The sequence below is a fragment of the Mobula hypostoma genome, chromosome 18 (assembly GCF_963921235.1).
Source record: "Mobula hypostoma chromosome 18, sMobHyp1.1, whole genome shotgun sequence".
NCBI classification, from domain to species: domain Eukaryota; kingdom Metazoa; phylum Chordata; class Chondrichthyes; order Myliobatiformes; family Myliobatidae; genus Mobula; species Mobula hypostoma.
The window spans coordinates 63,031,174-63,050,588 of record NC_086114.1 but is presented as its reverse complement, the minus strand read 5'-3'; the positions used below and the strand labels follow the sequence as shown (position 1 = coordinate 63,050,588).

At 48.6% G+C, this 19,415-nt stretch overlaps 1 protein-coding gene across 4 annotated transcripts in view; it reads right to left on the bottom strand.

Annotated features, from left to right (window-relative positions):
- LOC134358588 (microtubule-associated protein 1A-like) overlaps positions 1 to 19,415 on the bottom strand; it is a 181,281-nt gene that overhangs the window by 7,464 nt on the left and 154,402 nt on the right. For 3 of the 4 annotated variants that reach the window (XM_063070990.1, XM_063070992.1, XM_063070993.1), the window contains 2 exons: positions 8,042 to 18,230; positions 4,418 to 4,653 (listed from right to left, as the gene is read on the bottom strand). In XM_063070990.1, the coding sequence (XP_062927060.1) occupies positions 4,418 to 4,653; positions 8,042 to 18,080 (10,275 nt within the window). In that variant the 5' untranslated portion in view covers positions 18,081 to 18,230. The remainder of the gene's footprint in view (positions 1 to 4,417; positions 4,654 to 8,041; positions 18,231 to 19,415) is intronic. The other variant, XM_063070991.1, reaches the window with a different exon arrangement.

Here is a 19,415-nt window from a genome sequence, read left to right as displayed (position 1 = left end):
CCTGGTCTGTTCATAGCTCTGATGGCAGAGGGGAAGGAGCCGTTGCTAAAACATCGAGCGTGAGTCTTCAGGGTCCTGTATCTCCTCCTTGATGGTAGCAATGAGAAGAGGGCATGTCCTGGGTGCCGAGGGTTCTTAATGACAGCTTTATTATCACAGACATGTTGTGAAATTTGTTGCTTTCAGCAGCAGTACAGACCAATACATAAAGAAAATTAATAAAAGTTACAAAATTAAATGGAACAAAAGAAGAATAAAAGGGTGAATAAGAGAGCTGAAACGGGAGTCTGTTAGAGAGGAAAGAAGTAGAAATCTAGAGATAGACACAGCAAGGAATCAGGCCCTTCAGCCCAACTGACCCATGCTGTCCCTCAGCCACCCATTGCCGTGGGAAACAACAATTCTGACAAGTCAGTGATTTATTGTCTTTATTAGAGTGCAGACTGTATGTGGTTCTGCTGATTTTGGTTTATTATTGTCATTTGCCATCACACGGGCAAAGTCACAATTCCACACCAAACTTGAATCAATGAAGGACGCTCAACAGTTGTAGCAGGGCTCGAATACTATCCCCTCTGATAAAGTTACATTCGCTTCCAGATGAGCTCAATGCCTTCTACGCTCACTTTGACCGTCAAAACATGGAGAAACCATCTCGAACTCCCACATCCCCCGATGACCCTGTGATTTCAGTCTCTGATGCCGACATACGAGCAGCCTTCACGAAGGTGAAGCCACAAAAGGCAACTGGCCCAGATGAAATACTTGGCCAAGTACTAAAGACCTGTTCTGTTCACCGTAATCTTTAACCTCACTTCAAGCAGGCTTCAATTATACTGGCGCCCAAGTAGAACCTCAATGACTATCGTCCAGGAGCACTTACATCCAGTGATGAAGTGTTTTGAGAGGATGATGATTGATGGAACATATCAACTCCTGCCTGAGAAGCAACTTAGATCAATTCCAATTGCCTACCGGAGCAACAGGTCCACAGCAGATGCTATCTCATTGGCTCTTCACGCAACCCTGGAACATCTGGACAGCAAAGATGCATACATCAGGATGCTCTTTATTGACTACAGTTTGACGTTCAATACCATCATCCCCTCAAAACTAATCAATAAGCTTCAAGACCTTGGCCTTAGGACATAGAACACAGAATAGTACAGCATAGTACAGGCCCTTCGGCCCACAATGTTGTGCCGACCCTCAAACCCTGCCTCCCATATAATCCCCCACCTTAAACTCCTCCATATACCTGTCTAGTAGTCTCTTAAACTTCACGAGTGTATCTGCCTCCACCACCGACTCAGGCAGTGCATTCCACGCACCAACCACTCTCTGAGTAAAAAACCTTCCTCTAATATCCCCCTTGAACTTCCCACCCCTTACCTTAAACCATGTCCTCTTGTATTGAGCAGTGGTGCCCTGGGGAAGAGGCACTGGTTATCAACTCTATCTATTCCTCTTATTATCTTGTATACCTGTATCATGTCTCCTCTCATCCTCATTCTCTCCAAAGAGTAAAGCCCTAGCTCCCTTAATCTCTGATCATAATCCATACTCTCTAAACCAGGCAGCATCCTGGTAAATCTCCTCTGTACCCTTTCCAATGCTTCCACATCCTTCCTATAGTGAGGCAACCAGAACTGGACACAGAACTCCAAATCTGGCCTAACCAGAGTTTTATAGAGCTGCATCATTACCTCGCGACTCTTAAACTCTATTCCTCAACTTATGAAAGCTAACACCCCATAAGCTTTCTTAACTACCCTATCTATCTGTGAGGTAACTTTCAGGGATCTGTGGACATGTACCCCCAGATCCCTCTGCTCCTCCACACTACCAAGTATCCTGCCATTTACTTTGTACTCTGCCTTGGAGTTTGTCCTTCCAACGTGTACCACCTCACACTTCTCTGGGTTGAACTCCATCTGCCACTTCTCAGCCCACTTCTGCATACTATCAATGTCTCTCTGTACAATCTTTGACAATCCTCTACACTATCTACAACACCACCAACCTTTGTGTCGTCTGCAAACTTGCCAACCCACCCTTCTACCCCCACATCCAGGTCGTTAATAAAAATCATGAAAAGTAGAGGTCCCAGAACAGATCCTTGTGGGACACCACTAATCACATCCTCCAATCTGAATGTACTCCCTCCACCACGACCCTCTGCCTTCTGCAGGCAAGCCAATTCTGAATCCACCTGGCCAAACTTCCCTGGATCCCATGCCTTCTGACTTTCTGAATAAGCCTACCATGTGGAACCTTGTCAAATGCCTTACTAAAATCCATATAGATCACATCCACTGCACTACCCTCCTTGTGCAGTTGGATCCTGGATTTCCACAGTTGCAGCCCCCATTCAGTTTGGATTGGCAACAACACCTCCTCCATGACCTCTATCAGCACAGGTGAACCACAGGGCAGTGTGCTTAGCCCCCTGCTCTACTCACTTTACACCTATTACTGTGTGGCTAAGCACAGCTTACGCACTACATACAAGTTTGCTGATGACACCACTGCCATAGGCCGAATCAGCATATAGAAGGGAGGGTGAAAATCTGGCTGAGTGCTGCCACAACAACAACCTCTCACTCAATGTCAGCAAGACCCAGGAGCTGATTATAGACTTCAGGAGAAGGAAACCAGAGGTTGATGAGCCAGTCCTTACTGGAGGATCAGAATTGGAGAGGGTCAGCAACTTTAATTTCCTAGATGTTGTTATTTTTGTGTCCTGCGCCCAGCACACAAGTCCAATTACGGAGAAAGCATGCCAGTGCCTCTACTTCCTCAGGAGTTTAGGGAGATTCAGCATTCTATCTATAACTTCAACAAACAGATGTGTAGTGGAGAGTATATTGACTGGCTGCATCACAGCCTGGTATGAAAAAACCCAATGCCCTTGAACAGAAAAGCCTACAAGTAGTATCACAGGTGAAGCCCTCACAACCGTTGAGCACATCTACATGAAATGCATGAAATGCTGTCACAGGAAAGCAGTACCAATTATCAGAGACCCTGCACAACTCAGTCCATGCTGTCTTCTCGCTGTTGCTATCATGAACAAGGCACAGAAGCCTCAGGACTCACATCACCAGGTTCTGGAACAGTTATTACCCCTCAACCATCAGGCTCTTGAACCAAACCTCACTCAACTTCAACTTGCCCCATCGTTGCACTGTTCCCAAAATCAATAGACTCATTTTCAAGAACTCCTCATCTCTTCTTGACATTTATTGCTTATTTATTATTATTATTTCTTCTTTTTGTATTTGTGCAGTTTGTAGACTTCTGCGCTCTGACTGAACATCCAAGTTGGGCAGTCTTTCATTGGTTCTGTTATGGTTATTACTCTATAGATTTCTTGACAATGTCCACAAGAAAATGAATCTCAGGGTTACATGTAGTGACATAGATGTACTTTGATAATAAAATTTACTTCCTTTGATGTACCGAGATGTAGTGACACTACTCATACAGATCAATTATTGCACAGTGCATTGAGGTGGAACAGGGTAAAGCACTAACCATGCAGAATGAAGTGGGAAAGCAGCAGAACGTGCAGCGCAGGCAGACAGGAAGCTGCAAGATCATGATGAGATAGATCGTGAGGCGAAGAGTCTGATAACAGCAGGATGGGATTGAGCCCGGTGGGAGGTGCTTTCAGTTGCCCGATGGGAGAGGGGAGGAAGGAGAATGGCCGAGTTGGCTGGGGACTCGAATTCGGCTGGCTGCTCATCTGGAGAACCATCTATCTCAGGAGGGGAATGCACCCAGCTCAACAGTGCAGCGTGGATTTGATGCACTGATTACTCACAGCAATTCTTTTACTTGGAGGTCTTCCCCAACTATATCTGGGACCTCAAAGAGATACTCACAATCACATCATGAGGAAATAAACACACTTACATTTCTATAGCAACTCCCTTGTCCCTTTCAGGATGTACAAAGGTGCTGTCAGACCAGTATGGTCGGTCACTGCAGCATAGGAGCCAATTTCAGCACAGTTAAGATCCCAAAAACACAGATCAAGTAATGACCTAATCAATTGTTTTGGATGATGCTGATCCTTGTCAACATTGTCCCAGATCTCCTGTGCACCTTGACAGAGCAGGAGAGGCGTTTGTCCAGTGTTCCACGTTCTCCTGACACAGCAGTTCCCGTGTCCCCGAGTGGGTCAGGGGTGCAGGAGCTGCACACCACACCATGGAGACTCAGGAAGGCATGTCTGATGGACTGTGTAGTGTGGTGGGGGCTGGAGAGTGTGAGGGTGTGTGTGTGTCTGTCTGTCTCTGTGGAAGGGGAGGGGGAGAGGGGGAGATTGACTATGTGTCTGTGCCCGTGAGCGTCTGTACAAGCACGCTTGGAGAAACCAAGCAGAAGGACGATCCGGGGACCAAATACCCACCTGAAGGTTGTTCCCCCATTGGGCCTTCCCATCCAACAGGGCATCCAACACGGCCCGGCTCGGCTCTCCGCTTCCAGGGTCGTTCCCGCTCACCACGTAATAGGAGGATCGGACACGCTTGAAGAATTCCTGGTCGACATTCTTCCCGCTGCAGTGGTTGGGAATGTACGCCAGGTCGACATACACAGGAGGGCCCGCGGGCACTCCTGAGCTGCTCTTGGTATTGGTTGGAGCTGCTGAGAGAGAACTCAGGGTTAGTGACCTTGTAAGAGGGCAGGACAAAGCAGGCCCAGCTTTGAAACCTCCACTTGCCCGCCCCGCTGTGAGGTGCAGTTGGTTGGTACTGTCCTCAACGCCTATCAAACCTTAAGTTACAGGAGCAAGGACGAGCCACTGGGCCCATCGGGATCACTCTACCATTTGGTCTTGATGGACTTTTCCTGTCTCAACCCCATTTTCCCACCTTCTCCAGTTATTTATTTAGAGATACAGATTTATTTAGTAACAAACCCTTCCGGTCCAACGAGTTTGCACCACCCAATTACATCAGTGTGACCAGTCTGTACATCTTTGGAACGTGGGAGGACTGGAGCACCCAAAGGGAACCCCTGGCGCGCCCCCCCCCCCCACGGTAACAGTGAAAACGTACAAACTCCTTACAGACAGCGGTGAAAATTGAATCTGGATCTCTGGTGCTGAAATAGCATTGTGCTAACCACTCCCTCACCCTCCCAGATGTTGGATTAGACCGTTTAATTGTTATTTTCTTTGCAGTTTAACAATTAATTATCTGCTTGTAATTTTTATAGCTACTTATATAAATATAACTGTTTAGCATTCTCCCTAGTGGTCACGGTATGTATATACAGTTGATCAGTGTGTCCCCTATGGTTACGTTTGTATGATTCTGGAAAGCTCTGTAAGATTCTCCAGTGCTACATTATTTGAATAAAATTGTGACAGGCATAGATAGATTAGACAACTAGCATTTTTTCCTAATACTAGGCAGAGGGATTAGTTTAATTCAGTATTTTGTTCAGCACAGGTACCGTAGGCCAAAGGGCCTATTTCTGTGCTGTACTGTCCTATCATTCAAATAGGGTGGCTGTTGAAATCATCGCAGGACTGAGAATAAGAGCCCAGACTATTCAAGGTGTTGGCGTGGCATTTTGTACCCAGGCTTGACAGGGAAGAGGCTGAGTGAAGACTTGACTGAAGGCAACAGGTTCAGACAAGATAACACACTAAAGGTGTCCAGTGTGCAGGAAAACAGGTGTAAAAGCTCTATGGCTCTATGATTACTCCTCTCATGTATCGATACACAAAGGGAAATCATAGTCGTAGAGCACTACAGGTCAGAAGCAGGCCCTTCAGCCCATCTAGTCTGTACTGATTCTGCTAAGCCCCATCTACCTGTACCTGATACTAACCCTCCAAACCCTTCCCATCTATGTACCTATCCAAACCTCTCTTAACTGTTCCAATTCTACTGACAGCTCGTTCCACATTCATAACACCCACTGAGTACAGAAGTTCCCTCTCAGGTGCCCCTTAAAACAGTTCACTTTACACCCCTAACCTATGACTCAACATCCAGTCCCCTCATAATTGTGTATACCTCTGTCAAATCTCCCCTCATTCTCCTACACTCCAGCCAATAAAGTCCAAACCTATTCAACCTGTCCCTATAACTCGGAGAACGGCGTCTTCTTACATGGAGATGAGTGTCACTGATGGTGAGGTACTGGAAGTGGTCACACGTATACAGGAAAGGAAAGATAGGAAAGATTTAGAGGGTTTAGGCCAAATGCAGGCAACAGGGACTCGGCTGGATGAGCCAAGGGGTCTGTCTCCCTGCTGTATCACCCCATGACCCACTGGCAGTTCAGAATCCAGCGCCTTCAGAAATGAGCTGGACAGGCAGGAGAGATGAGAGTCTGCTGGGCCATGGGGCGTGAGACTCCTCTGCCAGCAGCTGTCACGGATTTGAAGGACCAAATTAACTCTATCCTAGGATTCCAGGTCAGCTTGGATTTTTCTCCACGTCAGCTGAACCTGAATGTTACATTCTGCTTTAATAAACCCTGACTTGAAGCCATTTGGCCCTGGCGTCAACTGGCTCCTGAGAAGGTGACAGTAAAAGTTCTTTAAACCCTGGTTAAACCACACTTGGAATATTGTATTCAATTCTGGTCACCTCACTATAGGAAAGACATGGAAGTTTTAGAAAGGGTGCAGAGGAGCTACCTGGATTAGAGAACTTGTCTTACGCGGATACGCCGAGCGACCTAGGGCTTTTCCCCTTGAAGTGACTTGACATAGAATGGAGAACCAGACTTTTTCCCCAGGGTGGAAATGATTAATACCAGGGGGCATAACTTCATGGTGATAGAGCAAAGTACAGGGGGGTGTCAGAGGTAAGTTTGTTTTTACACACAGAGTGGTGAGTGTATGGAATGCTCTGCCGGGGAAGGTGGTAGGGGCATTTCAGAAACTCTTAGATAGGCACATGGATGGAAGAAAGATGGAGGGCTATTTGGGAGGGAAGGATTAGGCTGATTTTAGAGTGGGTTAAAAGATTGTCACAGCATTGTGGGTCCATGGGCCTGTCCTGTGCTGCAATATTCTATGCTCTGCACGGGGGAACTGCTCTCACTTTAACACAGCATCAGCTTGTTGCCGATTTCCCCGAACAAAAGGCATTCTCTTTTACAAAAACAGAACACATCCTTTGAAGAACAAATACATTAGGCAGAACGTTGTAGCAGAGACGGTGTTTATGGGCTATTTGAACAGTGTGCAGAGATAGGACTTTTTTTGTTGTTTGGGGACAGACACAATTGTCTCATCACGCTCTGCAAACAAAGAGAGAAGTCACTCACACCCTGAAGCAGAGAAATGGTGGAAAGGGTGCTTGTTGTAACGCTGGGAGTTTAGGATTTGTAAGATTATGGTGGCATTGACCTGACCACCTCTGGCAATATTGGAATGGCGGTGGTCCCAGCACATTCGCTTTCCCCCAGCACTGACAGAGTGGCTGCCGTGGGCACTGTCTTCAAGTTCTATGCCCAGGCCATTCCACCGATGCTTGCTAACCCACCCACCACCCCCACCACCCAGTAGGAGGACAGTCATGGCATGGGGACACCACCAGCTGAAGGTTCCCCTCCTAGACACACATCATCCCAACTGGGGATAAAACCGGCCACACCCAGCAGGTCAGGCAGCATTTGTGGAGAGAGAAAATCAGTCAACCGGATCCTTCAGATGAGGTGGCCCAGACCTTTCCTCTCTCCACAGATGCTGTCTGATCTGTGAGTGTTTTCTGTTGTTCTTCCTTCAGGTTTTCAACATCAGCATCTTTCCGTTTTCAACCTAACTTTGAAGCCCATTGCAGGACGTCCATGTGACTCGAGTCCTGCAACTCACTGTCCATCAGCAATTTGTGGGGAAGGACTGAGTAGATTTGAGAGGCATTTCTCCACCTTAGATCATAAGATATGGGAGCATTTTCATGAACCTCCTCTGGTCCCTCTCCAATGCCTCCTTTCTCAAGGGTGCTGGGCAATCAAAGGGAACATTCACTGTGGTTTCTCTCCCCAAGGACTGAGTTTGATCTCTTACCTGAGGCGGACTTGATCCCATTCACCAGCGCCTTGGGCTGGCTGGACCTGGAGACATCGTCCCTGTCCTCAGCTCGGGACACATGACTCTCGCCGGCTTTGGAAGCTCGAGTCGGTTTCTCAGCCGTCTCCCTCTCCTTCTTCTTGCTGGCTGATGCTTTCGGGGACCTCTCACCGGGCTCTTTGGGTGAGGCGGACTTGGCGGGAGTGGCGGGGTGCTTGGCTTTGCTCTCGGCCTTGCGGCCTGGTGAGGCTGCCTTGGACTTCGCTGTCTTCCTGGTGCCCTTGGCCTTGTCCTTCAGCTCCTTCCTCAGCAGCCGACCTGGGTCACCACCTAGCACCTCGGGGTCCACCATGCAGACGTCGGGGGGCGGGGGCTGGGGCTGAGGGTCCACAGCAGGGGCGGGCAACGGGTCGGGACCTGGCCGTGGGTGGGGTGTGGCGCCAGTGCCTTTGTCCACTGGCAGGAAGTCACCGTCCTCGTCCGAGTCGATGGGCCCCTCAGCCGTAATGGAGGGGCAGTCCTCTGTCTCAGGTGGCACGTCCGAGTCTGAATTGAGGGGTGGTGACTCACTGCCGGAAGTAGGTGGACTATCGGGGCGCATTTGCCCTGGGACTTCCGGCCTCCAGGTATCTTCCCCACCCCTACTCGTGGCCTGGGGGCGAACGTCCTCCTCCATTTCCAGCTGGGGGCTGGGATTAATGAAGGACGGCGACAGCTCACCCTTCAGGAGCTTGTGGTCACTGCAGGAGAAGCTAGGCCCAGTGCCTCCGGGCTGAGGTTCAGACCCCTCTGAAGGCCGCAGTATTGTCCCCTGGGACGGAGGCAGTGAAGATGGCCGGGCTGTAAGCTCAATCTTTGAGGCTGAATCCAGGCTGGTGCTTGCATCCCTCTCCTGGCCCAGCGAGCTCCAGGCTGGCACTGAGGCAAAGCCTGTCTCTGTTGGCCCGTTGGCTTCCGGTGTGGCCAGGGGAGGTGGCAGGCTTGGGGCCTGGCACTCAGTTGGGCCTCCCGCTCCTGGCCCAGGCTTGGCAGCTTGGAAATCCCCTCCCAAATCTTCAGCTTCTGCTTTAGGGGCTGACCCCTGGCACTCGACCCTGCAGGACAAGGTGGAGTCCTCGATGTCACACAGGTAGGCCGGGCTGTGTTCTACCAGGGTCACCTCCTCGGCTTCAGCAGCCTGGTGTATGGCCTTGTCCGCAGGAACCAAGGGTGACACTTCGTCCAGACTCCTCGCCGGGGTTCCAGCCTCGAGGGGCAGGTGCATCCCCTCAACAGGCCGTTGGGAACTGGCCCCCTCCACTGAGGGCCCACTCCCTGTTGAGTCGCTGGCACTCTGATCACGGGCTGCAGACTCTTCGGACGAGGAGGGAGCGAGCTCCTGGGTGGGGCTTGGAGCAAAGGCATCTTGGGATACTTCCAAATATTCGTCCTTCAGGCCTTCGGCAGGGAGAGGAGCCGCACACAACTTCTCCTTGGCCAAGGAAGAATATTCTAAGGTAGCAGCAGAGGGTTTCTCCTCCTTGTCTGCGCCGGAATGTTCGGTACTGGCTGCCCAGAGCTCCTGCTGGGTGGTTAGGAGCCCCTGGCCCAGGCCAAGGGAATCGGGGCCCCATTGCTCAAAATGTCCCTCCTGGGGTTCGGCTTTGCTGGGATCTTTCCCTTCCACCTTTGCAACTTTGGCAATCTTTCCTGTAAATATCTCGCTTGGTGGGTCCTCAGGAGATGGTGTGTGAGATGGAGTGGATGGAACTTTGGAGTCCTCCTCCTCCTCCTCCTCAGCTGCTTTGGCGCAGGGGTAGTCCAGTCCACAGGGAAAGCTCTGCAGGGCTTCCTTGTGGACACTGGGAGTTGGGATGCCTGGATCCTGGCGGCCAAGAGAGAGCAGTTCCTCCTCAGACTTGGCTGGCCTCTGCTCCGCAGCTCCTGGCAATGTGGGCTCCAGCTGGTGTTGCTGTGTCCAAGGGGGCTGGGGGCTGGGGGAGCGAGCCCTCCCATCTAGATCTGCTCGTAGGCAGCTCACTCCCTTTTCCCCTTCCGGCTGCTCCTTCTCTGACTTGTCCTTGGCACCTTTCTCCAGTTCAGAGTCACTACTGCTCTCACTTGCTTCCTTCCCATAGTATCCCAGGACACTGGATTCTGGTGTTTTCTGCTTGGCTGCACTGGTCCCAAACACGCTAGAGTCAATGTGGGGCCGTTCTGTGTACGCTAGCGAGGAGGAAGAGCTGTCTTTGGACTCTGGGCTGCTTAGGGCCGAAGTCTTCCTTCCTTCGGGAGAGATAGGGCTGAGAGAGTCTGAGGTTCCTTCGCCCAAACTGGGCTCCAGCTTCAGTTCAGAATGCGGCTTGTCCTTGGCATCAGTCGTCGAGACATCTTTCGATGATGGAGCGAGGGGCGAGGGAAGTTCTGGAATTTGGGAATATCCCAGTGCCCTCTCAGTCCTCGTTTCAGTTGTCGTGTGTGTTGGTTGCTCCCCACCCATGGGGCTGTGCTGGGAGGGCTCCTTTTCTGACGGTGACATGCGGAGCGTGGGTTCTTTCTCTGCCTTTCTAGGCTCCCAGGCCACCCCGAATGGTGTGTCCAGAGGCTGTGACAGCTGATGGAATCCAAGAGGCTCAACTTCCTTTTGTGGCTGGCAGAGGTCTTCAAGCCCTGGGAGCTTGCTCTTCTCATCCACCTCAGAGTAACTGAATGCTTTCATCTCGGTATCTGGGTCCTTGTCTCCCTCTACTAAAGTGCCAGTGTAGCATTCTTCAGCAACAAGCCCAAAACTGTTCCACTTCGCCTCTGAACAGGTCACCTTCTGGTAATCCAATTGAGTGAAGGGAATTCCCTGCTCTTCACTAGGAGGATGCATTGTATGGCCGTAGTCTTGTTCATCAGGTGCAAAATCCTTTCCACAAGTCAAGGCTTCACTTTCTTTGAACACAGATGTGTACAAACTCCCATCTGGTGGAGGGTAGGCCTGTTCCTGAGAAATTTTCTCCTCTTTTCTCAGGGTTTCCCCAGGGAGAACATCCAACTTCTTCACTTCCTTCTCGCCTGCCGATTCTCTTGCCGTTTCCAGAGTTGTCACTACTGTGGTGGACGTAGCGGTGGGCTTTGACCCTGCCCCTGTCCACAAGTCCTCAGATTGTGGGAAAGGTGTAGTTAAAGGCTTTGACTCCAAAGAGAGGTCCCGCTCCTTCTCAAAGGCACTGTCAGAGACAGGTGGAAGCTGGCTGCTTCCTGGCTCAACAGACCAAGAGTAGTCAAACCCAGAGGAAGGCTCCCTCTTTTCACCTGTGTAGCAAGAATATTGGACTTCACTGCCTTTTTCTTTATCTCCGCTCCCAGCTAGTCGAACCTCTCCTGTAAGTTTCTCAGTTGGCCAGTCCTCGGGAGATGGTGTGTGGGGCAGAGCACTACTAACTTTGGATTCTTCCTGCGTGTAGGATTGAGATTGATAGGAAGGGGGATCCCACTTGCTGTAATCGACCACAGGCTTTGAATCAGTGCTCACCAACTCCGTTTTGCCTTTTGATAGTCCCTCTGTCTCTGAAGGGGACACCTCACCTCCTTTGGGGCTCTTGTGTCCAACAAGGGGTTCCCATGTATCTGGTTTTGTGGTGACATCTTCAGGCGCGCAAACAGATTCTGCTTTATCCACTACCTGGCCTTCGAGTTCGCCCTTCAGATACAGTGAAGGTTCTGATATTAACAGCTTGTTCAGTAAATTTTCGTCTTTTAGTTCTACGGGACTCACTTTGTCCTTCTGGTCTGCTAATGTCATGTCTTTAGGGAGAGATTGCTTTGAAATTTCCTCCTTGCTTTGCGGCTTCCCAGCAGTCAGTATTAGTTCCATAACATCAGGAAGATCTTGATCTTCTGATGAATATACTGCCTCTGCTATTCTTTCTCCTTGACCTTTCAGTTGGTCTTGCTTCTCAGTGATAGATTTTTCTGTTATATCGACTTCAGTTGTAGCTGGAGAGTATTCAGCTTTAAAATGGATATCTTCAGTTGGTGCATACCCCTTTTCCAAATCACCAGTGGGGTATTTTTCTGTTGTTGTAGCTTGTAATTTTTCTATTCTTTCTTCTAATTCGCCTGATATCTTTAACTGTGCATCCTTGTCCACTTTTTCTGCTATTTGTTCCATCTCTAACCCATACTTTTCCACCTTCTCAACCTCTGTAGGTTTCTTCTCTGCGCCTTTTTCCAATTTTCCAAAGTCTACAACTCCACTCTCCAACACATCTGCTGGTTTTGTCTGCAAAATGTCTTCTTCCTTCTTTATGGCACCTAGAACTTTTTTCTCTGGAAGCTCTTTGTCCATCTTTTCAACATCTTCAACTTTCTTTCCCAGTTCGCTCTCTAGGTCCACTCTCAATACCTTTGCAGTGTCCGGTGATTCCAGCTCCAGCTCCTCTTGTTCACTCTTTCCAACACCCAGACAGATCTTGTCCAATTCTTTGTATTCAATATTATCAACAGATTTCTTCTCCGAAATTTCTTGTTCAGTCTTTTCCCCATCTCCAAGTCTCTTTTCCAAATCATCTTTCTCACTCTTACCAATATCAAATGAGGTCTTTTCTAATTCTTTGTGTTCAATTTTGGTATCAATAGACTTCTTCTCCACTATCTCTTGTTCTATCTTTCCAACATCTCCAGATCTCTTTTCCAAATCCTCTTTCTCACTTTTGACAACATCCACAGTAACCTTTGCCAGCTCCTTATCTTCAACCTTGCCATCATCAATACACTTCTTCTCTAACATCTCTGGTTCAATCTTCACAACATCTCCTGGCGCCTTTCCCAAATCCTCTTTCTCACTCTCCATTTCCTCAGTCCTTCCAACAACCATAGACATTTTCTCCAATTCCTTGTCTCCAATCTTCTTTTCCAGCTCCTCTTTTTCAATCTTTCCAACATCTCCATGTCCTTTTTCCAATTCTTTCTCAATCTTACTAGCATCTGTAGTTATTTTCTCTAATTTCCCAGATTCAGTCTTTCCAATCTCAATAGATTCCTCCTCAGGCAACTTGTGGTCAATCTTTACAATTGCACCAGCTCCTTCTTCCTTTTCCAAATGTTCAACATCGATAGGTTTTGTCTTTAATTCTTCTTTAACCATCTTTTCAATCTCACCAGCTCCTTTTTCCTTTTCCAAATATTCGACATCGATAGATTTTGTCTTCAATTCTTCTTTAACCATCTTTTCAATCTCACCAGCTCCTTTTTCCTTTTCCAAATCTTCAACGTCGATAGATTTTGTCTTCAATTCTTCTTTAACCATCGTTTCAATCTCACCAGTTTTTTCCTTTTCCAAATCTTCAATGTCGATAGATTTTGTCTTCAATTCTTCTTTAACTGTCTTTTCAATCTCACCAGCTTTTTCCTTTTCCAAATCTTCAACTTCGATAGATTTTATCAATTCTTCTTTAACTGTCTTTTCAATCTCACCAGCTCCTTTTTCCTTTTCCAAATCTTCAACTTCGATAGATTTTGTCTTCAATTCTTCTTTAACTGGTTTTTCAATCTCACCAGCTTTTTCCTTTTCCAAATCTTCAACTTCGATAGATTTTGTCAATTCTTCTTTAACTGTTTTTTCAATCTCACCAGCTCCTTTTTCCTTTTCCAAATGTTCAACATCAATAGGTTTTGTGTCTAATTCCTCTTTAACCACCTCTCTATGAATTGAGACATCTTTCTTCAATTCTTCCTTCTCACTCTTTCCGACATCAATAGACATTTTCTCCATTTCATGTTCAGTTTTGCTAATTTCTTCAGGCATTTTCTGCAGATCTTTTTCCATCTGCTCAGCTTTGACAGTTTTCTTCTCCATTTCCTCCTCCTCACATTTTCCAACATCAAGGGAGATATCCATTTCCTTCTGTTCAATTTTTCTATCGCTGATGGACTTCTTGTCTAACATTTCTTCTGCAATTTTGTCAACATCTCCAGGTCTGTCATCCAAACTGATTTTCTCACTCCTTCCCAAATCAAGAGAGATCTTCCCCAAGTCTTCCTCTTTTGTCTTTCCCTCGTCAAGAGAGATTGTCTTTTGTTCTACGATATCTGCTGCTGTAGATTCCTTCACTGGAGTCTCTTTAGTTATTTTCTCAGTAAAAGCAGATGGCTCCTCTTTGTCAATTTTTTCGACAGGTTCGGGTTTCTGTTCCAGAAGATCTGAAGTCTTTTTGGGTTCAGATTTTGCAGGTTTTGATTCTGAGACTAATTTTTCTGCCTCTTCAGGAGCAGCAGGTTTCTTCACTGCTTCTTTTTCCACCTTTGCAGCATCCTCTCGTTCCTCAAGGAATTCTTCCCCGAGCTTCTCAGCAGCTGCCGGTTTCTCCTCGGGGATCTCCATCTTGGTCAGAGTAGGCTTCCAGTCCTGAATATCCCTCTCCATTTTCTCGGTCGTTGCATGTTCAGTCTCGTGGGCATCTTTTTCCATTTTCTCTATTGCTCGGAACTCCTGTGAGTGCATCAGATCCTCTTTCGAAGTCAGCTCAGGACGCTGAAGGTCAGGGCTCAGGGCAGCTGGTGGACAAGGCAGAGCAGGTTCTTTGAGGGAGTCGGACTTTGGTGACAAGTCACCAAGGGGACTCTCCCTTGAACTGGGCAAGTCTTCGCTTCTAAGTGGTTCCTCAGTGACTATGGATGTTTCCTGTGCTGCTTGATCTTCCAGCTCAGTCTCAACAGAGTCAGTTCTCTCCTCAACTGGCGACTGATGGAAAGGGGTGTGTCCTGCACTGGTGGGACCCGACTGAGTAGGCGAGGCCATTTTCACTGTGCTTTCATCAGGGCTGATGCACTTCTCGTCACTTTCTGGCAGGTCTGCGTCGAAATGCAGGGCATGCTTAGGCTTGGCATCAGTACCCCGAACATCCATGGTTTGGTCGGCAGTGGTAAACCCATCTGGCAGGAAGGGAGATGGGGTGGTCTTTTCTGGGAACATTGCAGCGTATTGCTCTTTAAGCTTAGTTGGAATCTCAACATTTGGTGTCTGGTCCTCCTCTTCCTCTTCCTCCTCCTCCTCCTCCATTTTGGCAACTTCGACAATGGGGTGAGAGTCTTCAGAAGGTGGCGATTTGAAGTACTTGTCCTCCTCCAACGAGGAAGTTGGGGATATGGTGCCCGCGGACGGGATGTAGTCTCTGCCCTGGGTGGCCTCTGTCCTGGAGGAGGCCATGCTGTTGACAGTGTCAAGCAACAGGGAACTCTTCCCGGTCTCCTCGGTCTGGGGTGCCGTTACCGAAGCCACTGACTGATCCTCTGCCATGGACGTGGCAAAGGAAGAGAGCTTATCGCATTCAGTGATGGAAGCCGCGGAAGAGATGTGCTCTTCCTCAGCCAGTGGGGCTGCAACGATCTCCGAGGGATAGATAACTATCTCGGGCTCCTCCCTCGTAAAGCCCTTGGCTGCCATCTCTGCTCCTGCCATGGCCTTGATCTCCTTCATTCCGTGAACAGCATCAAACGACCTTGTGTCGTCTGGCACGGAGATGTCATATGTGTCGACTTCGTATCTTAGGTGAGATATTTGGTCTTCTTGTTCATCATGAATCTCTTCGTCGGAAATAGTTTGCTCTGTCTCAGAGTAGCCGGGGATGGTTTCGTCCTGGATGTACGAGATGGGCTCGCCCGCTGGTCCAGGAGCAGGCAGGAGCTGTGTTGGCACTGAGTCTTCCTTGGCCTTTACTACTTTGGCTTCTTGTCGTGGAACCTGCTTCTCAGCCGGAAGTGTTTCACGCTCAAAAACGTCCTTGACTTGTTTCTCACTGGGGTGCAGCTGGTCATCCAGGTCCTCGTGGAGTGCACTTTCCTTTTCCTTGGCTTTTACTTTCTTGTCTTCGTCTATAGCTTCCACCGTTTCTTCCAGTTCTGCCTTCTCCACCACCTCTTCACCCTCACTTTCCTCAACCTGCTCCCTTGTCTCCATTGATTCAATGTATCGCTCACACTTCTCCATTTCTTCCTCTTCATCCTTCCTTCCGATCTCTTTTCCCAGTGTTTCTGGAGGTGCCACTTGTTCTTCAGCCTGGTATTCCTCAGGCTCTTCATCACGTCGGGGCTCTAACCTATCCTTAGTGACAGCTTCTTCATCCTTTTTTACCATAACCACTTTTTCTTCCAACTCGCTCATTTCCAGCGACTCTTCCAAGGCGACACTTTCATCTTCCAGGATCTTCTCTACTGAAGGTTCAGGCTGGCCGATGACCTCCTCCTCGAGAGGTGTCACTTCCTCTGCAGCTGCTGGGATTATCTCCTCTGCAGATTCTAGAGGGGCCTTAGAGTCAACATCAGGTGGTCTGGCGATCTCCGGCTCAGGGCTGGCCTTCAGCTGGTCTGGTGGTTTTCTCTCCTCCACCTCAGCCGTCTCTTCCACATCGCCAGGACCTCTGGCTGGCTCTACAGAAACAGCCTCAACTTTGGCTGCTTCTTCAGTCCTCAGCTGTTCAAAGTCCTTGGATAGGTCCTCAGGTGAAGACATGATGGACCTCTCCTCCTGTAACAGAGCTGCCGTTGGCTCTGGAGGTATTGGTTTGGCCAGGGCGGGCTCACTCTTTGGCTCCACCTCATCTTTTCCTTTAGAAACTTTGCCTTTGGCTTCTGTTTTCTTGCCCGGCACCTTCACCTTGTGTAGTGTTTTTCTGACTTCTGGAGTGAACGGCTTTAAATCAGCTTTCAGCAGTTTCTTTGACTCCTTCTTGGTCTCCTTTTCCTTCTTCTTCTCATCTTTCTTCACCTCCTTTTTCTCCTCTTTTTTCACATCTTCCTTCTTAACCTCTTTCTTATCCTTTTTGATCTCTTTTTTCTCCTTGTCTTTCTTTTCTTCTGATTTTGCCTGCTTGTCTTTTGCATGTTTTTTGACAGTCTTCTCCTTGGACAACTTTTTCTTCTCTGTTTTAATTATGTCTGTTGAGGCCTTCTCCACTTCTGTTTTCCCCTTCTTCTCCTCCTTCTTTTCTAACTTGTTCTCCTTCAGCACCTCTGCCTTAACCTCGGGGTGTTTTGTCACCGTCTCTTCTGTGGGCTCTTCCTTTTTCACTGGCTTGGGGGCAGCTGGCTTTGGCGAGGACTTGAGGCTCTCCTTGCTGTCCGTCCTCTGTCTCATCTTCGTCTGCTTCACCGCAGGTGGGGTTAAACCACCCGTGAGGTCCTTCTGTGTGGCCACTGGGTATTTGAGGAAGTCCAGGTGCTTTAGCTTCTCCAGCCCTTCCAAGATCTTGTTCTGCGGTGCGTTGCCAGGGAACAACACCCGGACTATCTTCTCGGAGGGATTGGCTGGGTGCCACACGACCAGAGCTGTGATGGATGTGAGGTATGGGACTGAAATCTCTCCCTCTTTGCCATTGGGAAGAATGATGCCAGTCTTTGCTTTGCTGTTACCTGCCCACTTCTGCATAAGGAATTGCATTTCCTTGCTGTCTTTGACTGGATTGAGGATATACATGTCTAATCGGCCAACTCCCATTTTGTGGAATAGTGGAATAGGGTCAATAGTAGCTCCAACAACCCTATTGAGAGGTTCTGGCTTGACCCCCAGCTTAGTCAGGTACTGTAGTGTTAAGCAGGCTTCTTCAATGCTTCTCTTCACCTTCATGGAGGGCTCCTGTGTTTTCAGTTTATCGGGTACGTTGAAGAAAACCACGCCCAGCTCTGGGGAGATAAGGTTCTTGATCCAGTCACTGTAAGTTGTGGAGCCTTGTGACTGCTCCTCGTCCAGCTCCGCAATCTTTCTCTGCAGAAGCCCGTTAATCCCGGGCAGATTGTCGGCCCCGATGTGCGTCAGTAGGATTGAGTCGATCCTGTCCAGGTGACGCACCAGCTTCCAGAAGCATGACTTCCTCTCGGAACCGCCGTCCACCAGGATGTTAAAGCCGTTGACAGCAAAGAGCGCCGAGTCGCCCCTCCCGCCAGGGAAGATGTAGCAGCATGGCTTGGAGAGCTTGAGGAAGCCCCCTGAGGTCGGAGGTTCCAGCAGGTCAAAGGGCGAGGGCACCTCGACAGATTCTGTGAGGTACTCTGTGAACTCAGAGACGCCATCCATCTCGGGCAGGGTGGGCGCCGGGTTCAGCTGAATATTGATGAATCCCTGGAGATTGTGTTGCTTGAGGTTGCTCCAATCTCCTTCGCCAGGGTGACAGACGGTAATGCAAGCCTTGGTATCGGCTTCAGTGCTGCTCAGTAGCTCTGTCACCTGAAACAACAGCACGGAGAGAAAATCAGACAAGCAGAGAAGATACAAATAGGTACGACATGTACAGTGAGGGAAAGATACGTTCAAAGGAAATGTTGTACAGACAAGGACTTTATTTCCTGGATCTGAGGACATTGAGGAGTGACTGGACTGAACTAGCTGAGGAAAGAGTGAGCAGTTTCAAGTTTTGGGATGTCAACATCACTGATGATTTACCCTGAGCCCAACATTTTGATATAATTACAAAGAAGGCACAACAGCTGCTATATTTCATTAGGACTTTGAGGAGACTTGGTATGTCACCACAGACTCTTGCAAACTTCTGCAGATGCACTAGCTGGTGGCATCACTGTCTGGTAGGGAGGAGCCACTACACAAGATCAGAAAAAGTTGCAGAGGGTTGCAAACTCAGCCAGCTTCATCATAGGCACGAGTCCCACTGCACTGAGGAGGTGATGCCTCAGGAAGGCAGCATCCATCACTTTGACCCTCACCACCCTCTCCTCATTACTACCATCAGAAAGGAGTCACAGGAGTTTGAAGATGCACACTCCAAGTTTTAGGAACAGCTTCTTCCCCTCTGCCATCTGAATGGACAATGAACCAGGAACCATGAACATGACTTCAATATTTTTGCTTTCTTTCTCGGTTTCACTGCTGCCAAAAATCAATAAAATTCATGATCTATACAGTGATAGGAAACCTAATGCTGACACTGACTAGAACTTTATTTCATGGAAGGCAGGAGACTGAGAATTGACTGGATAGACATATACAAGATCACGACAGGCACAGACAGGGAGAGGGAATGGTCTTTTTCTCAGGGAAGACGTGCTATTAACAAGAGGTTTAAGATCAGGGGGAGAGATTTAAAAGGGGCATCGGGGCAGATTTTCGCGCAAAGGGTGGTGCATATTTGGAATGAGCTGCCAGAAATAATGGCCGAGGCAGATAAAGATTAGCTTTATTTGTCACATGTACATCAAAACATACAGTGAAATGTCATTTGGGGCAATGGCCAACACAGTCCAAGGATGTGCTGGGGGCAGCTCGCTAGTGTTACCATGCTTCCACTGGCCATTCATGAATCTGTACATTTTTGGACTGTGGGAGGAAACCAGAGCACCTGGAGGAAACCGGAGCACGTGGTCACAGGGAGTACGTACAAACTCCTTACACACACCA